Source organism: Melanotaenia boesemani, chromosome 1 (genome assembly GCF_017639745.1).
Source record: "Melanotaenia boesemani isolate fMelBoe1 chromosome 1, fMelBoe1.pri, whole genome shotgun sequence".
NCBI lineage: Eukaryota > Metazoa > Chordata > Actinopteri > Atheriniformes > Melanotaeniidae > Melanotaenia > Melanotaenia boesemani.
This window is the reverse complement of record NC_055682.1, coordinates 13661906-13685046: the sequence shown is the minus strand read 5'-3', so window position 1 is coordinate 13685046 and position 23141 is coordinate 13661906. Positions and strand designations below refer to the sequence as shown.

The 23141-nt window shown below is 37.8% G+C and overlaps 1 protein-coding gene across 1 annotated transcript in view; it reads right to left on the bottom strand.

Annotated features, from left to right (window-relative positions):
• Positions 1–23141, bottom strand: part of pde8a (phosphodiesterase 8A) — a 54444-nt gene that overhangs the window by 3435 nt on the left and 27868 nt on the right. The window contains exons 2-19 of the mRNA XM_041982191.1: positions 21941–21997; positions 18129–18319; positions 16861–16917; positions 16632–16686; positions 16329–16417; positions 16044–16122; positions 15596–15736; positions 14031–14119; positions 13867–13918; positions 13731–13773; positions 12011–12088; positions 11749–11819; positions 7883–8047; positions 4571–4619; positions 4260–4395; positions 3947–4145; positions 2829–3046; positions 559–691 (exon numbers count right to left, since the gene is read on the bottom strand). Of these exons, the coding sequence (XP_041838125.1) occupies positions 559–691; positions 2829–3046; positions 3947–4145; positions 4260–4395; positions 4571–4619; positions 7883–8047; positions 11749–11819; positions 12011–12088; positions 13731–13773; positions 13867–13918; positions 14031–14119; positions 15596–15736; positions 16044–16122; positions 16329–16417; positions 16632–16686; positions 16861–16917; positions 18129–18319; positions 21941–21997 (1902 nt within the window). The remainder of the gene's footprint in view (positions 1–558; positions 692–2828; positions 3047–3946; positions 4146–4259; positions 4396–4570; positions 4620–7882; positions 8048–11748; positions 11820–12010; positions 12089–13730; positions 13774–13866; positions 13919–14030; positions 14120–15595; positions 15737–16043; positions 16123–16328; positions 16418–16631; positions 16687–16860; positions 16918–18128; positions 18320–21940; positions 21998–23141) is intronic.

Sequence of the window (23141 nt, the reverse complement as noted above, 5' to 3'; positions counted from 1 at the left end):
CAACACAGAAGTAGACTATTAGTACATGTAAAATATATATATATATGTATGTTGCACTTGACTAGGAGTATTAAGCCATACTACTTTACCTTTAAATGAGTAAAGATGTCTTTATGAAGTCTTATGATTCTCAGGTCATGTTGTTTATCAAGATAGAATTCACTGACAATGTCCTGTCCTCACAGCGTTTGCAACCTCATCTTTTCCATTAACCTCCATTATACCTTATGTAAAAACTTAAATGCAGCGTGTCTCAAGTCATTTATTGTTACCATCCCTGCCTTTAAAAGGCAACTTTTAAAAGTCTGTGTTGAGCATTCCACACAGGGACGAGAAAGATGGTACCAAGTTGTAAAATTCTCTCCCCTAAAAAGATATCTGTACCCAGGCAACAGGCTATATGTCCCTCCAATGTTATCATAATCTCTTACGTATTCAACTGCTTTTGCTTGTATGTAGTGAAAGTGTGATTAAATGTGTGATAAAATAAAATACAGTAGGCCCTTCCTTTAACGACATATAGCACTCCTCTATTGTCATTTTTTTTTTAAATCTCACCCCATTCTCTTCCAAAGCAGCCAGTGGCTTGTTGATGCTGTTCACAAATTTGTTGACATGTTCGAAGTGTTTGGTCATCTCAGTTGCAAGCACCATATCTATGATGGCCTGTCGTAACGTTCGATATTCATTCCTGGAGAGGAAAGGGGAGAGACGGAGAGAGATGGACAAAAATCAGATGGGTGACGGAGAGAAAGGCTGGGAGAGGAGTACAGGAGAAAACGGTGGGAGGGAGTGACAGTGTGGTAAATAGCATGGAAACCCGTGTGAACAGTTTTCTCCCTCTGACGGCAGCGACAGCGGCGATGAATGGCCGCTTTGTTCACTGTCCCCCTCCGAGGGGACAAGCACATGTGAGCTATTCTGTTTTGGGACTCAAATCACATTACTATCCCGCCAGTGTTAACACACACAAACACACACAGTGTATTTCTTTCATCAGTAAATATGCAGACTTAGCTCATTGCCTATGGCCTGCTGTGTTATACGTATGTCCCAACAAACATTTTTTAACAAAGATGACCGTACATAAAAATTAATTATACTAATTTACTTTTTGACACATATAAAAACTTATGTATATTAGTATTTTTTTATCTACGAAGTAAAGGTTTCCAAAAAGTTTCAATTTAATAAACTGAATTGTACACAAGTTAGCAAATTCACATGATCTGTAATAAACTCAACTCAAGATAAATTAGTTTTTCAACCCTGTTTTAGCAAAGGCAGTCCAAAAAAAGTAAATACTGGCACACAATTCACTTCTTTGATAGATTATCAAATTTAATTACAGTGTCTTTATAAAAATAAAAATTACTATAAACTTTTAGCTATATGCTGAAACAATACCACTCACTTTAATATTCAAGGAGTCCATTTGATACTCATTTATTGATCTATTATTTAAGAAGGCTATGAGAAAAAATTTATAAGCATTACGGTATATTGCTACAGCATCTGTTGTCATCTTTAATTTGAAACTCTCCCTTCTCTATAAGAGCCCATCTGGAAAGACTCAGACAACTCCGACTGGGCAAAGGAGGGAGCAAGGGAGCTGCTCACACTTTGTTTGACTGGATACTGATTATAGAAATGTCTTACATGGTGATGAAGGGAACGACTCCCTTAGTTCAAGTGATGGTGACCGACAGTTAACAATTACTGTATTTGATTGCCTTTATAAAATTCATTGTGTCTACTGAGTATCAGGTACATGAATACCTCCTTCAGTAATTCTTCATGCAAGTTATACTTTTTAAAATGTGATAAGTTGTTGCCTTTCTATTCTTTTTGGCTATAACCTCCATTTATCTTATATCATATCTCATATATTGCACTACTTTATACTAATACAAACACTCTGTTACAAGCAAATTACCCTAGGAAAGCCTCTTAATGCTTCAACCATTGAAGAGTTATCATTGTGAAGTTAAGAACCTTTATCGTATATTAATGGCAGAAATTTGCTTGTCCATATTAAATAACATTTTTCTTTAAAATTTAGAGAATAGTGTTTGCTAAAATCAATTAAACTGCTGAAAACTGCTCTTTATTGTACTCACCATCCTTGCTTCTGTGAGTAAAATAAGATGGTATTCATACACATAATTACATCAAGACATGTTTTAGCTCAGTATAATCTAAACTGAACTTAGTATAAAACAAAACACTGAACATGTGTTATTAGAAGAATTTTTGCCACAAAAAATTAAGAAGGATTACAGTAAATCCACAAACCTCAACTGAACCGTTAGGTTTACAAAATTAAAGAAATGATCTATAACCCATCACTCTTGTATAATGTTTTGCCTGTCTAAAACTCACAAATGAGTACAAAGAAAATCCTACATCAGAGCATACCCTGAAACTCTCCCTTCTTTCTCAAATTCACATTTTAATGCTTCATATACACTAACAGTTGTTCTAACAAACAGCTGGTATGGGTTCTGCACTCTCTGGTATTGCAGACCCTGAATCCATGCAAAATACTAAAATAAGTATGAAAGTAAGGGCAGGGAAAATCCCAAATGCATAATGTGTCCTCCTTAGATTGACATAGATCCACAGCAGTAACAAGATAATGAATTTCAGATAGCACAAATAGTATAAAATAGTGTAGACTTCAGGTTTCCTGAGAGGATGTGGTTCAGCTATTGTGAATCCTGTGCTGATGGAAGAAATTAAATTAGGATATGCCCTATATTATTTTGAACAACTAAGGCACTCATGAATGCACCACATCGAACTTTTCAGTGTAATGAATCTCTTACCTTTCTATGTTTTTGAAGATGTTGCACTTATCGTCTCTTGTGGTGATCTGGAAGGCCAGTGCAGCATGGTGACTCTCTAATACAGCTGTGTCATTGTAGAGAATAGCCAGCTCACTTCCTGCATTGCATAGGAAGCTGTTGGTGCGGCCTGGGTGGTCCACATCATGCACGGTAGCAGCAATCAGGGCAGCCACCTCATCAATGGGATCCAAACTTTGCTGTTAAAGCAAACAACATGAGAAAAACCCCACAATAAAATCATGAAACTCAAACAACTATTGCTTTAATGAAAAATGTGTTGGTCTGAATGACAAACTAGATCAAAACTGACACACTATAGCCTTCTCTTTTCACTAGACACGGGGATATGAAGCTTAGCCATCTGACCGAATGAAAAATTAGCTACAAAGTGGGATGCAATAGTAAGCAGGAAGATCAGGTTTAATGTCCCCCTTTCATACTAAGCACATCCTTTCTTTTGCACAATATATGTAGTAAAATACATCCATTCAAACAAAAACCTGCAAATAACTACTTAATGGGTAGCTTCAAAAAAAAAAAAAAAAAAGAAAAGAAAACACTTTTTTTGGAGTCATATGTAAATAAACATGTTTCAAATTAATAGTCAATGTAATAAACCTACAGAATTCCAGGATTTATTATCCTTGAGTGATGTAACTGCACAGTTCAGATGATGAGCCAACAAAAGATCATTCCACTGAGATCAGGCATAGACAATCTGGTAATTGGCTTAAAGAAGTGCACAGGGCCAACCAGATACTGAACTACTGACACACTTGGGCAAAACCCTGACTCTCTAGTATTAACTAGGCCCAGCTGGGTCACTTGACACCCTTGTCTGAACAAAGACAGGTGCTTGGTAAAAGAAAATTCCAACTTCAAGATGAACCAAGCATTTGTGTGCACATTCAAGCTGATGGTAAATTCATATTAACAGTCTTCTACACATGATGATGCTCGAAATACTTATGTTATTTTTAGGCAAAATATTGAAATATCTGGTCTTGGAAATTAGGTGGAAACACTCTTACAGCCGCTTTTTTTCTGTCAAAGCAAACATGACAAGAAAATGAAAGAATGAATCTCAGTCATTTTACCTTGACCCTCTCCTTGCAGAGAAAATATGCAGTTGCATGCAAAACATCAGCTGCATGGCTGGAGTTGTGGTAGGAGTTACTGGAGTGGTAGTTAGCTTCAATCACTTGAAGCCAGGAGCGCAAAGTAGCTTCAGGGCAGTTTAAGAATTCACAAACCCCAAAGCGGGAGAAGATCTTCAGGCCCAAGTAGGTCAAAGGTCTGTAAATGGAGTCAGAATGGCAGTTTAACACAAACTGTCATCTTAAGCTCTTTTTCCATGCCAAAAAGATAAATACATTCCTCTGGTAGCTCTAAACTGTGTTATTGCCTCACCGTTTTATGGTTGCAGCTTCTAAGTTAAAGATGTCAAAGTCCCAAGAGTCCTCATTCTCCATAGTCTGTGCAATACGAGGGGGGATGTCATTTAGTGACAGAGGGGTTGTCAGGTGGCTGGGGAGATGGTGGGGCTCTGTGAGCAAAAGGAAGAGGCAGGAAAAGAGCTGTTAAGCAAAGACAGGGAGACTTGGAAAATTCTGATCTACCTCTGGCTGAATCACAATAAGAAAAAGATTTTAGATTTTAATAACAGAGCTGAAGTTTAAACCTACAGTTCCGTTTTATGTCAAGTCTTTATGTAAACTCACGCTTTGTGGAAAGGATGTATTCATTTCCTGACAATCTGCGTAAACCATCCTGTAAAGAGAAGAAAGACAAAAAGTTTCAGGGGCCGAGGAAGAGGTGAGGAAGTGTTAAAAAAGCCACACTGCTTACACACCATTATTAATCCATCATTCGTCCTTTCTGTAACAGTCGCAGAAGGAGTTCAGCTCAATGTTAAGAACATCAGCATCATTTCAGTTACACAACTGCAATGGTCTAAAAGGCAATTTGGACTGTGACATAATTCTCCCTTTCTGCTAAATTAAACATGAATTAGCATCAATACAAAACTTTAACATCAACTTGGACTGTAAAGAAATCTAGGTGAGACCAGTCATGACTTTATGCTGCAGTACCCTTTAAAACAAGGTGAATGACAGAATGGATTAAACCACATGCCAAGTAAATGATGATTAAATAGATTTAACCATAGCCTCAGTCTAAATAGCTCATTCTGACATAGTTTTCACAGTAGAGAACTGTAGCGCAGGGTTTGGGCTTTGGATCAGTCTCCTTGTTACTCATCTTTCCCTTTTTCACCAAGAATTAAAAATATTTTTTAAAAAAAGCCCTGATTTTTTTTTTTTTAGGATTTGTCATGTTCAGATCTTTGCGAGTGTTTTTCCATCTATGATATGACACAATATTTGGATACTAAGCTACACTAAAAGCTGACACCTAAAATCAGTCCAAAAAATATAATGATCAGATTTTTAACTGCTATCGTTGTGTCAGAAATGACATCACGATGATTTATGTCCACATGTTAACTAATCCAAAATAAATTATTTCAATATGACATTTGTCTTCCTCTGAGCTTTGCTGCATGCTGTGATAGCAAATGGGGCTTATCAATGGGAAAACACTTCCTCACCCAATTGATCAAATAAGCAGCGAGAAGTATAATGATCCTGCTCTCTTAGGACTGTGATTCATACCAGCTGTGTCAAACAGGCTGCCTGTTAAGAATCTGAGAGGTGAAGGACAAATATTTTAACAGCTCATAGATGGATTGCCATGAAAAAGTGAAAAAAGATCCATATTCCTGAGTGCTGAGAGGATGAATTACAATCACAACTTCTTAATCTTTGCTTGACCTAGACAAAAATATATGATTCAAAAAGTATTAAGACGGTGAAAATGGATACCTCCTACATATTAGCATGCAACATTGTTATGTTATTGCCTGAGTTTCTACAGGAAAACCTTAGCTAGAACGCAACCCTCAAATCAAATTTCAATATCAAAAAGTCAAAGAAACCTCACAAACCAACACCTAAAAAATAAAGTAGAATGCCAGATGCATAAAAGTAGTCATAGAAGTTACTGGGGTGGTTATAACATGGCTATAAGTCTAAATATGCAGAAACTGTGTGTAAAAAACAGAGTACACCCATACTACTTCCAAGTTAGAATGGTAAGTAGCAGCCAGGTGCTGCTAATCAAATACAACTGATTAAGTGAACAATAACAAGTGTGTGCATCTCTGTAAAAGCAAGCTTTTTGGCTGTTTGTAGGTCTGGAGCACTCAGGTGTGTGTTAATTCAATGCCAAGGAAGAAAGACATCAGCAATCAGCAGCTGTACTTGTCCCTCAGTCTGGAAAGATTATAAGACCCTTTCCAAACTATTCAGAATTTATCATTATACATTAGGAAATTATTAAGAAAGAGATTATTCACAAGTGGAAAATATTGAAGAAAGTTCTTAGTCTTCCCACTAAAGTCTCTGAGCAATGTTTAGAGAAACAGAAAAAACAAACAACAACAAAAAAAAAACAACTAAGAGTTCAAGATCTACAGGTCTCAGTTAGCATATTCAATGTTTAGGTTCAAGACACCACAATTAAAGACTGAACAAGTATGGCTTGTTTGGAATGGTTTACCAAAAACAAAAAACTTTTCTCTCCAAAAACAAAATGGCAGCATTATTTCTACCTAAACATTTCCTCCAGCATGGCGGTGGAGGGGCGATGATTTGGGCTTATTTTGCAGCCACATGATCTGGACACCTTGCAGTCCTTGAGTGAACCAAATATGTCAAACCTTAGAACAGGTAGTTTGTGTACTTTCTATTTAATATAAGTGCATATATCCTATTACATTTAATTGTATAACATAATATTGAGAAAAAATATTTCAGGCAGTCTTAAAAAAACAAACAAATAAATAAATCAATGATGAACTCAACTGAAGCCCAGAACTAGACTTGTTTGACCATGTTTGCATGTAAGTCTTCAAGCAGCCATCTCCACTTTTTTCAAACAACATTTGTGCTGATTGTGCTAAATGCAAACAGAAGTCTTGTATCAATCATTCTGGTGTATAGTATAGGCTACAGTATATTTTGGGTGTCGGTAAGTGCATTGGGCGTGTGTCACAGAGTAAAATGTTTACTTCACAAGTGAAAAAGGAAAAGGAGACCGGCTCATCTTTGACCCATACATTGTCTCATGGTGGTGCTGCCTCTGTACACACTGACTATTTTTAAACTTTCTCCCCAGAAAGATAACAGCTCTTCTTTCCTCGTTCACTGAGTCTTTTGAGTTTAGATCTGACACTCTTCCATCATATAAACTGTAAACCAGTGCTAGGAAATGACTTAACTTAGTACGTTATAAGCCAGTAAGATTGTGCGTAAATAATCACGTAAACCCAAACAAACAGCTTGTGGTTATCTGACCTTTATCAATTTTGCAGAACAAATCTGTCTGGCAAAGGACTAACACCTTTGTGCCTTTGTGTTTCCACAGAGTACATGTATAAGTAAAACCATGCTTATTCATCTGATCCAAAGAACAGGATGTTTCCAGGCCGGTGGAGTCAAGAGGAAAACGTTCATGCGAATGTGACTGTGTGTATGTGTACAGAGCGCGTGCAGAGACAGAGGGAGGTAGAGAGAGGGGGGTGGGGAGAAAGGGTGGGGCGGGCTTTCCTCTCTAGCCTACAGGAGCACAAAGGACAATCTAACACTTCCTCTGGGTTTGTTGCCAAGACTGCCAACTTGGCACTCTTTCTACTTCTGTTCTTCACCATGACTGTCTGTTAATCTGTCTTTGTATTTTTATTCTCCCTCTCCTCTAATATGAACAGGAATCACTGCGAAGAACCCGAGTCCACAGCTTGCAGACTCTCTTGTTGTTGGTTTAACAACTGACAAGTGTTCACACCATACACAAAGTGAATATTAATCTTGATTAATATATTGGAGTAGTTTTGTGCACAGGGGAAGGACGCTGTTTGGGTGCTTCAGTAGTCTTGAAGGACCTTCATGCTACAAAATGGATCTGCTGCTTACCGTCATCAACCCCCCCACAAGGTCATTTGTGTGGGGATCTTCATCCTTGGTGCCCAGCTGTGGGGAGTAGAGCTCTGTAGTCCTCAGGATTTCCAGCACCCGATCCAAAGCCTCTGCCACTGGCATAGGACTACTTTCCTGTGCTGCATTTATGATGTTTATTACCTTAATAATGAAAGAAAAAGATATTATTAGTAACAATAGAAAAACAGTAATAAAAAACAACTGCAGGACCACTATATATAAAAAAAGACTTACCAAGCCCCAGTAACAAAATTAAATGAAATAAAATCAGCCTGAATTCAAATATACACATTTAACTAGTACATCTTTATCTGGGTCATTCTAAAGCCTCTAGATCCAGACTACAAATGCTCTGTCCCCTGTAGTTTTAGGCATACACAGGGACAAAAAGGTCACAAGTACAGCTGAGCACCCCTGGGAAAATGACATATTTTGTTGATTTGAACAGACGTAAAAAGACCCCCTGCAGAAAACACATAATAAATTAATGTTTATTTCAAATGTTGATGCACAACCCCAAAACATACTGCCATGTGAAAATGTAGGGATACCCTGCAACAACTCCAAATTTGAACAACTTAACTGATGTGTTAGAAATTGACAGCTGGCAGTAACTGTTGAAAAGAAGTCCAGATCTGGAGAATCAGGTGAAAATTAATGTTTCTTTTGGGAAAAAAATTAATAAATTAAAAAAAAAAATGCAGAGCCACCCACTAGACAACAATAGGCTCATCATTTGACAAAGTAGTTCTACTATATACCGTAGATGAACACAGCTGTTTGGTTGAAATCATCAGAGGTATGTTTAGTGAAAAGAAAAAGTGATGTTTGTCTATGTAAGGACAGTTTGTCAGCTGTAAGACAGAAAAAAAGCATTTGGGTTGTTCACATTTGAAGATAAAGCAAATTATGGGTGCAAATGTGAGCCAGCTTGTCAACAAATCGTACTGAACCAAGTCTGGTTTCTCTGATGGCCAAATGATACATAACAGACCTCATATCAATGACAGATTACTGGTTTTTGAAACAACAGTTCTCTTATTTGAGTACGACTGAGAATCTGTGGCTGAATTCTACACAAGCAGTAGTGTAAAACAACCTGAAACTCTCCCAAACTGAAGTGACTGATCCCCAAATTAAATTCCTCACACGGCAACACACTTTATCATGATGCATATTTTCCTTGTCATTTCACATCACATAGTCCTAGTGAATGACAGCCTGGTCTTGACCTTAAACTTTCTGCATTTTAATTAACGTCATAAAATTACCCTGCAGAGCTTAAAATTCAAAAACATGTCATACGAAACTTGCTAGAAGCTGACTTCTATTAATACACAATCCCATGATACCACGTCAGACACCAAAAAGCATTTGCAAGCTGGGATATGTGCCCAAGGTGTTTTCTGAACAATGATGTTTAACAGTAGCAGAATGGCTCATTTTAAAGTTAGTTTGAAGCAGAAAATGTACAAAAACACACTAAAAATGTGACTTTGCTCAGCAATATTCAGACTTTTGCTTAGGTCTGTATAGTAGTGACAAACCAATATGTACAACAAAAAGAAAGGAACCTGAAACATACTTGAAAAAGGCTAATTCATTTTTAATTACACCTATTAATTCTAGATAAGGTTTATCAAAGATCAGTGAAGATCAATGTCAAGCATATCTGCCTATTAAAATATTTTTTTTCAGAATTGTATCACTTTTTGCATTTTTTGTTTAATTAAAATCTAATATAATTTGAACTGAAAAACTTTCAAAAACAGCAGCAGGTAAAGTTTTTGTTTTTTCATATTATTCTCAAGCTATATTGCTTTCTTCATTACCACAAATGAGGAGAAAACATACCGTCATGACTCACAGTACGCATATCCAAAAGTATCAAACCACAAGGCAAAGACAGGCATCAAGCAGCAGAAAATACAAACTCTAGATCCTGCTGGAGGCATGGCTGAATTCACTCAACCAATAAAGTTATCAATCATGTTATGTCTCGTCTAGTTAGGAAATGTGATTTTTTTTCCATGTTAACAATCATTGTTTAGTCAGCCTAAACAGAAACCATGATGTCTGTCTCTGTAGCAGGAAGCTCTATTCAGATTGTAATCAGTTCCATCCATTTTTAAATATATTTTATTAGGAAAAAATTACAAGTTTCCCCCTTGTACACATGGGTTCTCTCCAGGATACTCCGGGCTCCTCTCACAATCCAGAAACAAGCATGCTAGGTAATTTACTATTTCTAAATTCTCCCTAGGAGTGAGTGTGAGTGATTGTTTCTGTGCTAGCTCTGCAATGGTCTGCTGCCTTGTCCAGGGTGTACCCCGCCTCTTGCCTCATAGTAGCTGGGATAGACTCCAGTCCCTCGTGAAACTGCATTGGAATAAGCAGGTATAGACAATGGATGGATGGATGGATGGATGGATGGATGATATAAGTTCACAATACTTTACACTTATTAAACTTAAATAAGCTAAAAGAAAAAAAAAAACGTTTAAGAAGATGCTTATCATATTATTGAGCAACTTTTAAGAAGGATGAAAGGGTGAGGATATCCTTTCTAACTCTTAATGCTTGACTGATTAATAAGTAATATACATAATTCATTCATTCTCTTTACCGCTTAGTCCATTACGGGTTGCGGGTAAGCTGGAGCCTATCCCAGAATTTTAACAGGAAAGAGGCAGGGTACACCCTGGACAGCAGGTCACCAGTCCAGTCAGGGCCAACACAAATAGAGACAAACAACCATTCGCACACACACTCACTCCTACGGAGAATTTAGAGTGACCAATTAACCTAACATGCATGTCTTTGGATGGTGGGAGGAAGGCGGACAACCCAGAGAGAACCCACACATACAGGGGGAGAACATGCAAACTCCATACAGAGAGGCCACCGCCCCTCAGGTTCGAACCTCCCCCAAGCCGAGGTTCAAACCAGCGACCTTGCTGTAAAGATGCGGTGCTAACCACCACCCCGCTGTGCAGCCCAAACACATAATAATAAATCAAAATAATATTAGAAGTTATGCAAACTAGCAAGGAAAGCAAAAACCTCCCCTCGTCATCTTATAAAACATTAAAATATGTGAAAAAGTTTGACTTAAGTGCAAATAAGATGAATAAACTCATTATTTACCACTGCCTGTTTAAAAAGCAGTTGCACTAATGCACATGAAAGTATATAAGATATAAGGGCAACTTGTGTTTCTGAAATTAACATAAAATAAGATCTGAAAACACAATTTTTTAGTCTCAGAAAAAGGTGCTTATTTACTTCAAAAGATTAATCTAAAGGAAGAGGAGGCTTAAAAAATGGGCACCTATGGCGAGGTCAGTAAGCATGTGCAAGAACACAAGTTCTAACTAATTTGCTTACGCACACACACACACACACACACACGACTCACAAAAAGTACCAGCAGTTCTATCAGTGCTTTATTCTCGAGAGGATGATGCCTACAGGGACTGACTACACAGTCAAATGATACAGCAGAGGAACTGCAGTGTGTCATATGACCCGTCCCCGAGGACTTTCTCTGTTTCCGGCTATCCAGTCTCACAGACTACATAAACCACTAAAACAGCAGATCATTCTGGTTCAACACACTTTCCTGTCTTGTGCATAAAAAGTGGCATTTTATCAGCCCATCTCCTCCTGAAATCGTGTGCGTGACCTCTACACTCACTGTTTGTAGCTGTACAAGAAGTGCTCATAGCAGTTGTGGCAGTTTTATAATACAAGTGTTCAGTCATGAGATGGCAATCATCAGTACAAAGTGATAATCATATGATGGAGGCTGGGAGGGATGATGGGGAGAGAAACGAACCCACCTTGGTGATGGGAGCCTCTATAGTCATGGAGTGAATTCGGGCCATTGAGGAGTGTCTCCTCTGTGAGCTCCCTGTCAGGATTAAAAAGAAACATCTTTATGCTTTCTGAAAAAAATGGGATTCAAAAACAAATGAAGCGGCAGTTTTCCAGCCACTTTCTAATTAGCAGATGTGTGTAACCAATCAACACATAATGCAGGGAAGGTCTCATAAGCTGACAAGATGCAAAGAGTTTCCATAGTCTATATCCCTTCACTCTCACCATCGCTCCCACGAGATGTTGTGGATCTAACGTCCAGAGAGCCTTTCCTCCGGTCTTTGTGCTTACTGGATTGTATGTCTGGTGAAGAAAAAAAACACCTTGTACTGACACAAATACAGTTCAGGTTGGGTTATCTTTGGGCCTCATATCACAATATCTTAAAATGTCCAGCAAGAATAAAAAGAATTTCAATTGCATTATTTTCATTATCAAGTTTTTTATTTGCGTGTGTGTGTGTGTTTAAAACAAAAGGAGGAGCAAAACTGACATAAATGAGATTTTAAACTCTTAAATAAAGGAAGCCACAGGAAGCACTGGAATATTTGGTCAAGGTGAAATGAATCAGTTCAGAAATAAATTAAATAATCTACTGTTAAGAGATGTCAAGCATTTAAAGTAAAAGGTTGATCATATATGAGCTGAAAAATAAGTAAAATTTTAATACAGCTGTATAATTGTCTGAGACAGCTGGATGCTGAACATTGAACAACATCCACCTGCCAACACTAAACACTGTATTTGCTGAGGACTGTTTGCAGCAGCATATTTAAGAGTGTTTTAGAGCAGCGGAAAAAGTTACGTTGGACCACTACAAAACAATCCATACTGTGTGTATTTATGGATATGAGTGTAATTACCATCCCATAACTATCTTATGATTTTAAAAATTTTCATTTTTTGTTAAAATTTTTGTTTAAAATGACTAATTCTAATGACTAAGTGATGTAATTTACAGAAAGTTTTACTGTAATTGTGGCTTTGACAGGAGCAGACCGACAGTTATATTTTGTACATCATGAAGATTTTTGTTAAAATGACAATGAAAATCTAATCTTTTCCATCTTTAAATGCACTACGATGTAATAAAACCATAAATTAGTTGTAAAAATGTAAACGTACTGTAAATGAAAAACAGGATTCATTGTGAATGACCAGATAGTACAAAAAGAAAGCCTGACAGTGATTTTTCCATTTTGAAAATGGAAAAATGGAAAATGACTATGTTTGATAAACACTTTTGAGTTTTGCCATAACACAAGAAGCATAATCAACCTGCAGAGCCTCTTATCAAATAGTGAAAAGTAGAAGGGTGTTGTATAATAGTTACTGTGAAATATACTGTGCTGGAACACCATGTAAAGCTTCATAAACAAATAACAGTGGGCTTGTGACGCAAACACAGCAGAGATATGATTCTGTTTTGTTTGCTTGTCAAAAACCAAGTTGCTCCATTTTGAAATCTGTTGCAGTTGTGGGTTGGCTTTATAGCTGATACCACAATACAACAAAAGAACTTCTTTAAGGTCAACAAAAGAGAGATATAATTTCTTTTCAGATATTTCTCAGCTAGATAAAGCAGGAATAGACACTGATAGTGTGCTCTTTAAAATCTGGGTCATGGTTTAAAGAACAATCACTTTCTCCCATGAATTGTTTCTGAGTTTACCAAGCCAAGGTTCCCAAATGGGACTACATCTAATGCATTGCAAAAAAATGTATCATCTGCAAACAAAAGCACTGGCAATTTGAAACATCTACATTAATGACAGAAACTGGATGTTGTGCATCCTACAAAATGTAACTAACTTAGTTCTGGATCATAAATGATGTGATACTGTCATGGAAAGGATCTACATCACTAATGCTGATAAGACCAAGAGGTCAGGAACAGAGGGTGCACTATGGGATGAAACAGGAGGATTAATGGGATTTATCTCACCTGTCTGAGACTCTGCTTGCACACGTTCACTGGATTTATCACTCTGGATGGACAGAAGAGAAAAGCAAATTGATTCCTACAAGCCAAAAAAACCTCAATTTATTCATTATTAACCAAAACTGGAAACACATCTCACCTTATTATTATCATTTAAAGGCCTGTTGATAGACACATAGTGTCTGATTTTTCTGTATCAGTCAAGAGAAAAAATAAATAAATAAAAAGGATTTACAAAATACTTATTGGGTTTTGGAAAGTAATTTAAATTGAGAAGACTCCATGATCCAGGCTTCAACTTACCCTCCCTGTCCAATTACAGGTGTGATCTTCACATTTTGCTGAATGCTGTCTCCGTTCTTCTTTTTGGCATAATAAATCCCCTGCCACTCCTAGAACAATGCACAACCAAGGTAAAGATAATATACAGAAATATTTATTCAACTATTCATCATAAGAAACAAACACTAGACAGTACAACATTAAATAAGGTTGTGTGGTGTGGCTGTGTTGCAGGTGATGAGGTGGGGTGGGTCAGAGTATTTCAGAGAGCAGCAACTTGCTTTAATGGCTAAGGGGAGCGCTCCTGGAGTCCAGTGCACTCTTTTCATGTACCCCCACCTGCAGACAGCTTTAGCAGTTGAAAAAGACCCTTCCTGCTGTTAGCCTGTCTGGAGCTGACCTTCGCTCTCTGTGTACTAAGATTACAGCACAGCTATCAACCGCTGTTCTCCAGGCACATGAAACAGAGCTGCTGGATGGCCAGTGGTGCAGACCAACAGCGCACATGAATGCATGAGCACGCATGCATGCATGCACGCCCAGACACAAAGGCAGTAGCAGATGTCTGTGGTGCTTATGGGAATTATCTGATTGTAAAGCAAGAGTGTGGTGGAAGCTATACTACTGGACTGTGCAAAAGTTTTGAGTCAGCCTTCACTTCTTAATATATTGTCAGAAAAATAAAGCACAGAAAAATAAAAAGTAAATGTAAAAAGTAAAGACATGGTTTGCACAATACTATAAAGCTTGAACCCTCTTAGACAAATTTGTCTTTAAGTAGTCTTCAGGAATAGTTATCCTGGCTTCTTGAAGAGCATACCAAAGCTCTTATTTGGATGTTGGCTCCTTTTTATTGTGTTCTCTGTCAAGATGATCCCACACTGCTTCAATAATATTAAGGTCTGGGCTCTAAAGGAAGATCCATCACTCCATTAGACCTGTGCCACTGATCTTCAATCTAGTTCTTGTGTCATTTGGCATACCTCAGTTTTTTCTTCCTGTTTACCTTCCTTACGAATGACTTGTTGACATCCACCCTTCCAAGGAGACCATTTCTGATGAGTCTTTTGTGAACAGTAGATGGTTCAACTTAAGGTATAGATGAATCTCTCAGGTACCAGGTTGGATTTTGTCCCCTCATATTTCTCAAGGACCCCACTTTCACAATTTTTTTGGCATGCTACTTCTTTTGAATTCATATTGCTCTGTTTCCTCATGTTTGTGTAGATACTAGTTCATCATTTGAGTTTGGTGTCTTGAATGTTCATAGGTCAGTGCCAAGTAGCTTAACAAACAAAAACACACTCCTCAGGTACAAGAACACAACTGAAAATAAGGGGAAAAACTGCCAATGACCAAAGAAAAACGTTATAAGATTTTCAAAAAGTCTGGACAACTGTTACTCAAAACTACTTTAAAAAGATTACAAGAAAATCTGGATCCTTGAAAGCAGCATGTAAATAAATGATGGGTGGTTTGAGATGTTTGCACACCATTTTGTATGTTAAATTAACACATTAAAAGGGTAAAAAAGTAAAGTTTGAATTAGGATGCATCTTCTATATGACATCAAATGAATACATTACCTTTCCTTTCCGTATACAGGAGTTTATTGTTTCAAGGAGATCAGGCTTATTCTTCTCACTTTTAGGCACTTCTATTATTTCTTTCCCTATTAGCTCCCCTTGTTGGTAGCCCATAATGGACTCGTAGGCAGGATTCACATACTGTAAAGAAGAGGAGACAAGAGTAGTGAGACTTCATCAGAGATGCTGAGCTACAGTGAATTCAGACACTGTTGACTGATGTTCTTTAAATAGTATTAAAAATAGCAGCAACAAAAAAAAAAAACAACAGAAAAAAACAAAAAACAACAACATATCCTGCCTGCTAGATGTAGGCAAAAACATGGCGAGAACACAGGCTACGGTGTTTTAAGTACTGCAAGAGAGATCTGAGATCACAAGACATGAACAGACACCTAAATAAGAGGGGGGGGGGTTAGAAAAAAAACAACAACAAAAAACAAACCACCTGAATAACTTGATCTTCAGAAGTGATCTCTATGGCGTCTTGGCTTTGTTCCAGCGCTGTGAAAATAGCATTGCCAGCCCTGTGTGTGGAGGGACAACATTAAGAGATCCACTGTTAAACTATGCAGCAGTGTCAAGCTTTTAAATGGGCATTTAATCAATTTTTAAGACAGGTATAAAAAGGCATTACATGAAAATGGTATTAAACATCCTCTTGCATATCTGTCTCCTAGTAGGAGTTCAAAGGTTTAAAGCATTACACTGTCCAACAATATGCACAACTCACCTCAGTTTGAACTGTGCTAGCACTTCTCCATGCTCCAACATTAGCAGCTCATTGTAGCAGGTCATCATATTGGCATTTTCCACATATCTCTAAGTGTCGGAGCAACACAGATCAATCAAAGACAAATCAAAACCTATTTGTAGCATTAATTTATGCAGGGTCAGCTCAATCCTTTTACGTCCATAACAGGATTAAGACTGGATTCTTGTCATTCAGGGATGATGGACAGTTAAAATAAAAATCATATCAATAGAAAAATCAATATACAGGCAAGAGAAAACACACATTGTACTGCATGCTCACCCTATTAAAGCCGGCATTGATCAGTGGCATTACAGAGGCTTCCTCTCTGTCTGGCCTTAAAGAGAGAACACATGTAAACACAGATGTATCACATGACAAATGCTTGTATAAAACCATCAGAGAGCTGCTACATATGACAAGCTGCAGGCCTACAGATCTCAAATAAGGCCAACAGATCTCATTAGATAACTACAAGTAAGAAAAAGATCAAGAAAAAGCAGGCATGTACCTTTTCACAACGGCGACTATCACAGTGTTTTCTGAAGAGTTGACTGCTCTAATTGACCTGAATGTAAACACAGAGAGCCATTTAACCTGTGAGCAGGCCCGTGGAAAAGCCCATGGCATCAAATCAATGTATTTTCAGTTTTTCACGCTCCGATTCTCCCAGGCAGGCAGAGCCCAGTGGTGGAGCTCTGCGAACAGGCCTAGGCCTCTGAAAGAATGCAGTGTACAGGGCCACTCATCCGCCTGTGGTTTTCCCCAGCCAGTGGCCATAAAGGCCCTTTAGTTCCCCCATTGGAGCCTGTGCGTGTACACTGAACATATGGATTGGCCAATATGAATAGAGTTAACATACACGCTGGGCAGGGCAAATGAATGTTTGTAAATGTGTTTTTGGTTTGGGCCAAGGCTAAAGATAGAGAGTGGTATGGGCAAGCACCGCTTATTTCTCAGTGACATGACGACTAGGTAGCATGCACTGGAAGCTGGGGAGCCCAAAGTGAGCCAGCCATTTACCCCCACACAGTCATAAAGACAAGCACAGCCCAGTGTACTGTAACACATGAAACCTAGTGCTACAGTCTGTCCTATCAGGATCATCTGATCTGAATTATGTTATTGGCCTTAGATGAGAGTCTAGCAGAATTCAAATTCAGTTCAATTGTGTCCTCCTGCGTAAGCACAAAGAAAGACTGGGGAAGTTTAATTAGCATTGCAGAAATCACAATTTGATTAGACACCATTTTCACATTTAACTCGGCTTTGTGGCCTTAATATGCAAGGTCCTGCCACAATGAGCGTGTGAAACCGGTTCTAGGGCAAGTCCAAACAGTTTGCAAAATGTAATGCAAAAGTATACACTACAGAGCTAAAAGTAATGGCAACTGCAGGAAACAGATGGTAAAAATCAGTAGATAAATTAATCAAGTAGTTTGAAAAAAAAAAGAGTATGCAAACAGCTGAAATAGCAACAGTTTGATCAGAGCTAAAAAGTAATGAATGAAAGGCTGCAGTGTTTAATTTCTGGCTTCTCTAAGTGGAGGTTGTATGAAGGCAAACTCCACCACACAGAAACTACCCCCCCAAAAAACCTTTCCTACCAATATTAACTTTTAGATAATAAAATCTTGTTAAATGAAATCCAGCTTCCAATCAGAAACACAATGAAGGGACACTTCATTACCTAACAAAATGTCATATAGATAAAGTCACATTATTTCAGATATGCCACGAGAAGTTAAAAATGCATCGATGATGGCAGAGCTTCCTTACCGGCATAGTGCTTCAGCGTCAAAGTGTCTGGAATGTCTGTGGTCAATGATGACAAGGTCATGATGCTTCTCCAAGAAGCATTCAAGAGCCGACTCAGGTGTCCGCGCCATGCTGCACCTGTAGTTGGCCTTCTCACAAGCCCAGCAGAAGCCATTACTCTGACTATCCTCTTTGGCAAAAACTAAAAGTACCTGCAAGAACAGAAATAACTAAGCATGTTTGTTCAACTGCATTACTTTACTTTTAACAGACCTTGAGCAACATCAGTTACAAATTAATTAGCACAAATACAATGGAAGTTATACAAAAACATATAGCTATCAAACACAGGTAGAGTAATTACTGAAAATAAAATTGTATCTGAAAAAAAGAGCGAATAAAACAACACATTACAAGCACAGTGTAGTTGATGTACTTCGCAATCGCTACAATAAGTGCCAATATGCCCACCTTCTTCTTGTAAGCACTGGACTTTTCAAGTTGAGGTCAATGACAACTTGGACTTCTGACCACATTCAGAACAGTTACATGCACAGTTATTTCAAGCTATGGTTCAAGCTCAACCTGGCCATTTCACTGAACTTTCATTATTGTCTCAGACAATAACAAGCAAATACAGTCTAATTAACTGCACATAGTTTCTCCTTTAATAACTTAAGTGGTTTGGATAAATGACACTGAGGGATGTAAATTAATTTTATTAGAGCAGTGCAATGGTACCAAATGATTTAAAGCAACACTATGTAGCTTTTCAACCTTAAAATTCTGTGTTTTTTGCATGTTTTGATGGCACAGAAATTATGTACAATTCTGGAGCTGTAGTGGCCCTGCAGTGTCATGAGGCTAAGAAACCATACTTCACAACTTCAAAATTCTGTTCAGTGTGATTAACAAGCTTAGATTCGTTTTAAAATTGCAGTTTTAGTTGAACGATTTTTTTTTTTACAAATTTATTTAAAAGTACAGACTGAAAAAAGAAAAGGCTCATTTAAAATCAAACATCTCATATGTAAACTAGTCCTATGCAAAAGAAAAAAAAGTATTAAGAAATGCCTTAAAAGATGTAGTAAGTTCATCCAGAAAAAAGGTGACGCACAAACTAGTTTTCCAAAACAGAATCAAAGGAGTTTGGACTTAGGCTGTACTAAAACTACATCAAGTGCATCAATCAATTATTAAAATGGCAGGCAAAGAGAAAATTGAAAACATAAAACTTGTTTTTTTCTTGAAAGTTTTGTTTGATAAAATTACTTTTATTAAATAATAGTACTGAATTTAGGGAAGTATGGTCTCGTGGTTTGTTTTGCAACAACCACAGTCACTTCATTTAAAACAAGTATGAAATAGTCATAGTACAACAGAACAAAACCACTTGACTAATATGAAGCTGTGACATGATGCAAGCTGACATGTTTAATAACAAATGATGTGCCCCCACCCTGTGCTAGAAGATTAATGTGGTAAAAAAAAAAAGAAAAAAAACATAAGAAACTGTCAGTAAAACGTGATTTTGACACCTCACTGTAGCGACAGCTCAAAGCCGTCTCCATTGTTGCGTTCATGCTCATTTGAGCCTGTTGTCCTAATCAGCCTACAGTGTGACCTCAAGCCTCAAGCGGACAGACCCAGATTGATCAGGCTCAGCTCTTACTCATGTGCGTCACAGATTTTATTGTCCGCTGCCATGATCTATGACACAATTAGTCGAGGTGGCCTTGACTGGCTGCAGCTCTCCCAGCAGTCTGCCAAGGCTGTGACTGAAAGTGCTGCTGCTACCGTCAAACCAGCCATTGAGAGCGCGCTCCCTCTCTGCCACCATACTTCCATACAACCCCCTTACTTGCGTAAATACTGGACAGGAGATTTAGGCCCGCCTCCATGAGCAGTGCTGCACTAAGTGTAGATTCATGAGTCACTCTCTTAAACAGACGTCACCTCCAACTGTTGGCAGGAAGCAGGATGAAGGTAAAGAAAAGGAAGTGTGTAGGTTTAAGCTTGCATCGCATCTGTAAGGTTGAGTTAGAACATTAGAACTTGACTTTCTTTTTCTTTTTTTTAACTGCAAAAACTAGTACTTTTAACAGTTGTCTTTTTGAGACAAGCTGACAATTGGTGTGGCTTTATTTAGGCACCACAACGCAGCCTGAGGCAGCAGTGAGGCAGCAGTGAGGCAGTGAGCCCTTTTGTCTGAGAGAGGTGTTGCTAATGCAAACCATATTCCACATGCTGTATGAACATTTTCCCTACAAGCAGAAATGAGTGTTCAGGTCATAAATACATCACTTCTGAGTCCTGCAGCTATGATTGGTACGCACAGGGAATTAGATCAGAATTCCACATTGGGATGTTGGTAGAAAAGTCAACATTTCCGCAGAGGTGGAGAAACTGCATAACATAGGCTGAGATAAGGACTTTTCAGATGTCTGTACTGGGACTTTTACAGATACGCTTTGCTCAGTTTTAAACACACCCAGTCACAACTGAGGAAAAAAAAAAAAAAGTCATCTGAAAACATACTTCTTCTGCTCTAAAGAAGCAGATGTACAAGGCAGTGACCGTAGCAGAGAGACAGAAAGCAAGAGGGAGAGAAAAAAGAAAAGAGCTTGAAGGGGGTAGAGAGCATTTTGGCAGCGTTTGATCGCTCCGTCTAGAAAACATCATTGTTGAAAACAGAAAGGGCCAGGCCAGATCCTGTGAAGCGAGAGAAAAGAGGAGGAGTAGAGAGGAGGAGGGCATGACAAGATCAGCTGTGAGTGACAAAAACAGGAAGGGGATATCTCTCTACCTCGTTTTCCTTCTGCAGCCACACTGAAGCGCATCAGGCACTGAAGCAGTCTGTGTGCTTACTCTATACAAGGCATTAAGTTAGAAGACTTGTAATGTTATGTTTATTATTATTTATTTATTTTCATTATTTGTTCTGGGTGTGCAACAGTTTTTCTCATGACTGACTTCTTTTTTCTGTAAGATGAAAAAAGTGAGGGGGGGGGGGGAACAAAAAAAAAAAAACAGAAAAAAGCATGAGCCAAAGATGATGTCTTCCAGTGTTATGTTTCATCTGGCCAACCGTCCAAATCCCAAAGTGTTCAGTTCACATGACAAAGAAAAGCAGCACATTCTCACATTTGGAAGCAGCAAATGTTTGGCATGTTGCCTGAAAATCAGATCGAATTCAGCACTTATTACAGTAATTAGTTTATTTTTCAGGTCTGCAACACATACTTGAAACAAGAGATAAACTTATGTTTTTTTTATATTTTCCAAATACCTATAAAAAAAAAACAAACAAACAAACAAAATCCAACAGGAGGGGCACATACCAAAGGAAGGAGCACAAACTGTGAAATGAGCAACTGAACGCCACAGAAAATCCTGTCTGCAGTGACAAAACTGGTGATCCTCTGTGCAGTTCTTTCATAACTCGCATTGTTCATTATGGTATGTTCTTGGTCATAAATATTTGGCCTTGTTTCCATGACAACCTCAAGGCTGTACTGCACACAATACGACCATTAACAATTTTGCCTCCGTCTTCTTAGTATGTTTGCATGTGGACTTTTTTTGTCTTTTTTTTTTTTTTTTTTTTTTTTTGAGGTGTGCAATCTTTGAGAAACTCAAGATTATCTGAAACATTAGTACAAGAAAAATGCTACACAATATTCACATTAATTCTGAGTTTCATAGTACACTTCAGCTAAAAGCTCCTAAATGCTAAAGACACTAACAATGCATTGAATGCATTGAAGCACCCCCTTGCCGCGCAGAAACCCTTAATGCATTCACGTACACAAGCATGACATATTTTACAATACCTGAAGTGGGTCTTTAAATAACTTCATTGGTCCAAATTGCACCTCTGTTAATGTGGTCTGAAAGATAAGAAGAACACAATGATTAGAAATAGAAATATTACATTATTATGATTTATCTATTTCAAATTCGACCTCATTGGTCGTCTTTTGATTAAACCACACAAAGTAGAAAAATAGTCCTCTCGCCAGTTTAGTTTAGTTTTCTATTGATTTACAGATAAAGAAATGTACCTTTGTTAACCTACAAAGTTCTGAAACTTTTGTTTAGAATTGATTAGATCCCAGAGACACTTCTCAAGAACATATTTCAAATTTTGAACGGGTCACTGCAGCCTTATTTAACCATGTATTAACGCCGGGCTCTAAGAAGTCTTACGCAGATGTACAATTATGCAGAATTTTCTACGTCATCAGTTTAAAGTCACATTCACATTTAATCACATTAGCAAAACTAATTAAGCTGAAGAAAGAAAGACAAGTTTAAGCTGAAAAGAACAAATCTACAATTTATAGCATGTGCACATCTTGAACCAAAGATGGAACTAAGTTAATTTCATCATATCTACAATATGGCACTTGTGTGTTTTTCATGTTTTTTTCTACTTTATAGTAAATTACACTTTATTAGGGAAGTAAATATGTTAGGGCACTTCTTTTGCAGGTAAAGATTATTAGAATGATTAAAATGAATAGACATGCCACATCTTCTCCAAGGTTAAGTAAATAAATGACTAAATCTTTGATCCAGATCCAAATCCAGATCAATATTAAACCTCTAAGTTAGATTCTGAGCACTTCTAAAAAAAGGTTCATGCAAATCCATCCGTTACGTTTTGCATAGTCCTGCAGACAGACATACAGACAGAACCCATCACACCACACTCTTGGTAATAAATAACAATTCCTCATGCAAAACACATAATCACACTCTGATTTATGTTTTTTTTTTGTTGTCTGTAAAAATCTCTATCTTTCGTCATTACACCAGCCAACCTTACATCAAAACCACAGACAGTTGAAATGAGTCACCGCTGAACATTTTATTAGATTTATGCAATATTCTGATAAGATATTTTAGGTTCTGGCATTCAAGTTATGGATGTTACTTTCAACTGTATCATCCACTAAAACATTAATGCAGCCACACACCCCACGCTGATGACAGTGACCTTCCTCAGCAGGACAATAAGTCCCTCTAAAG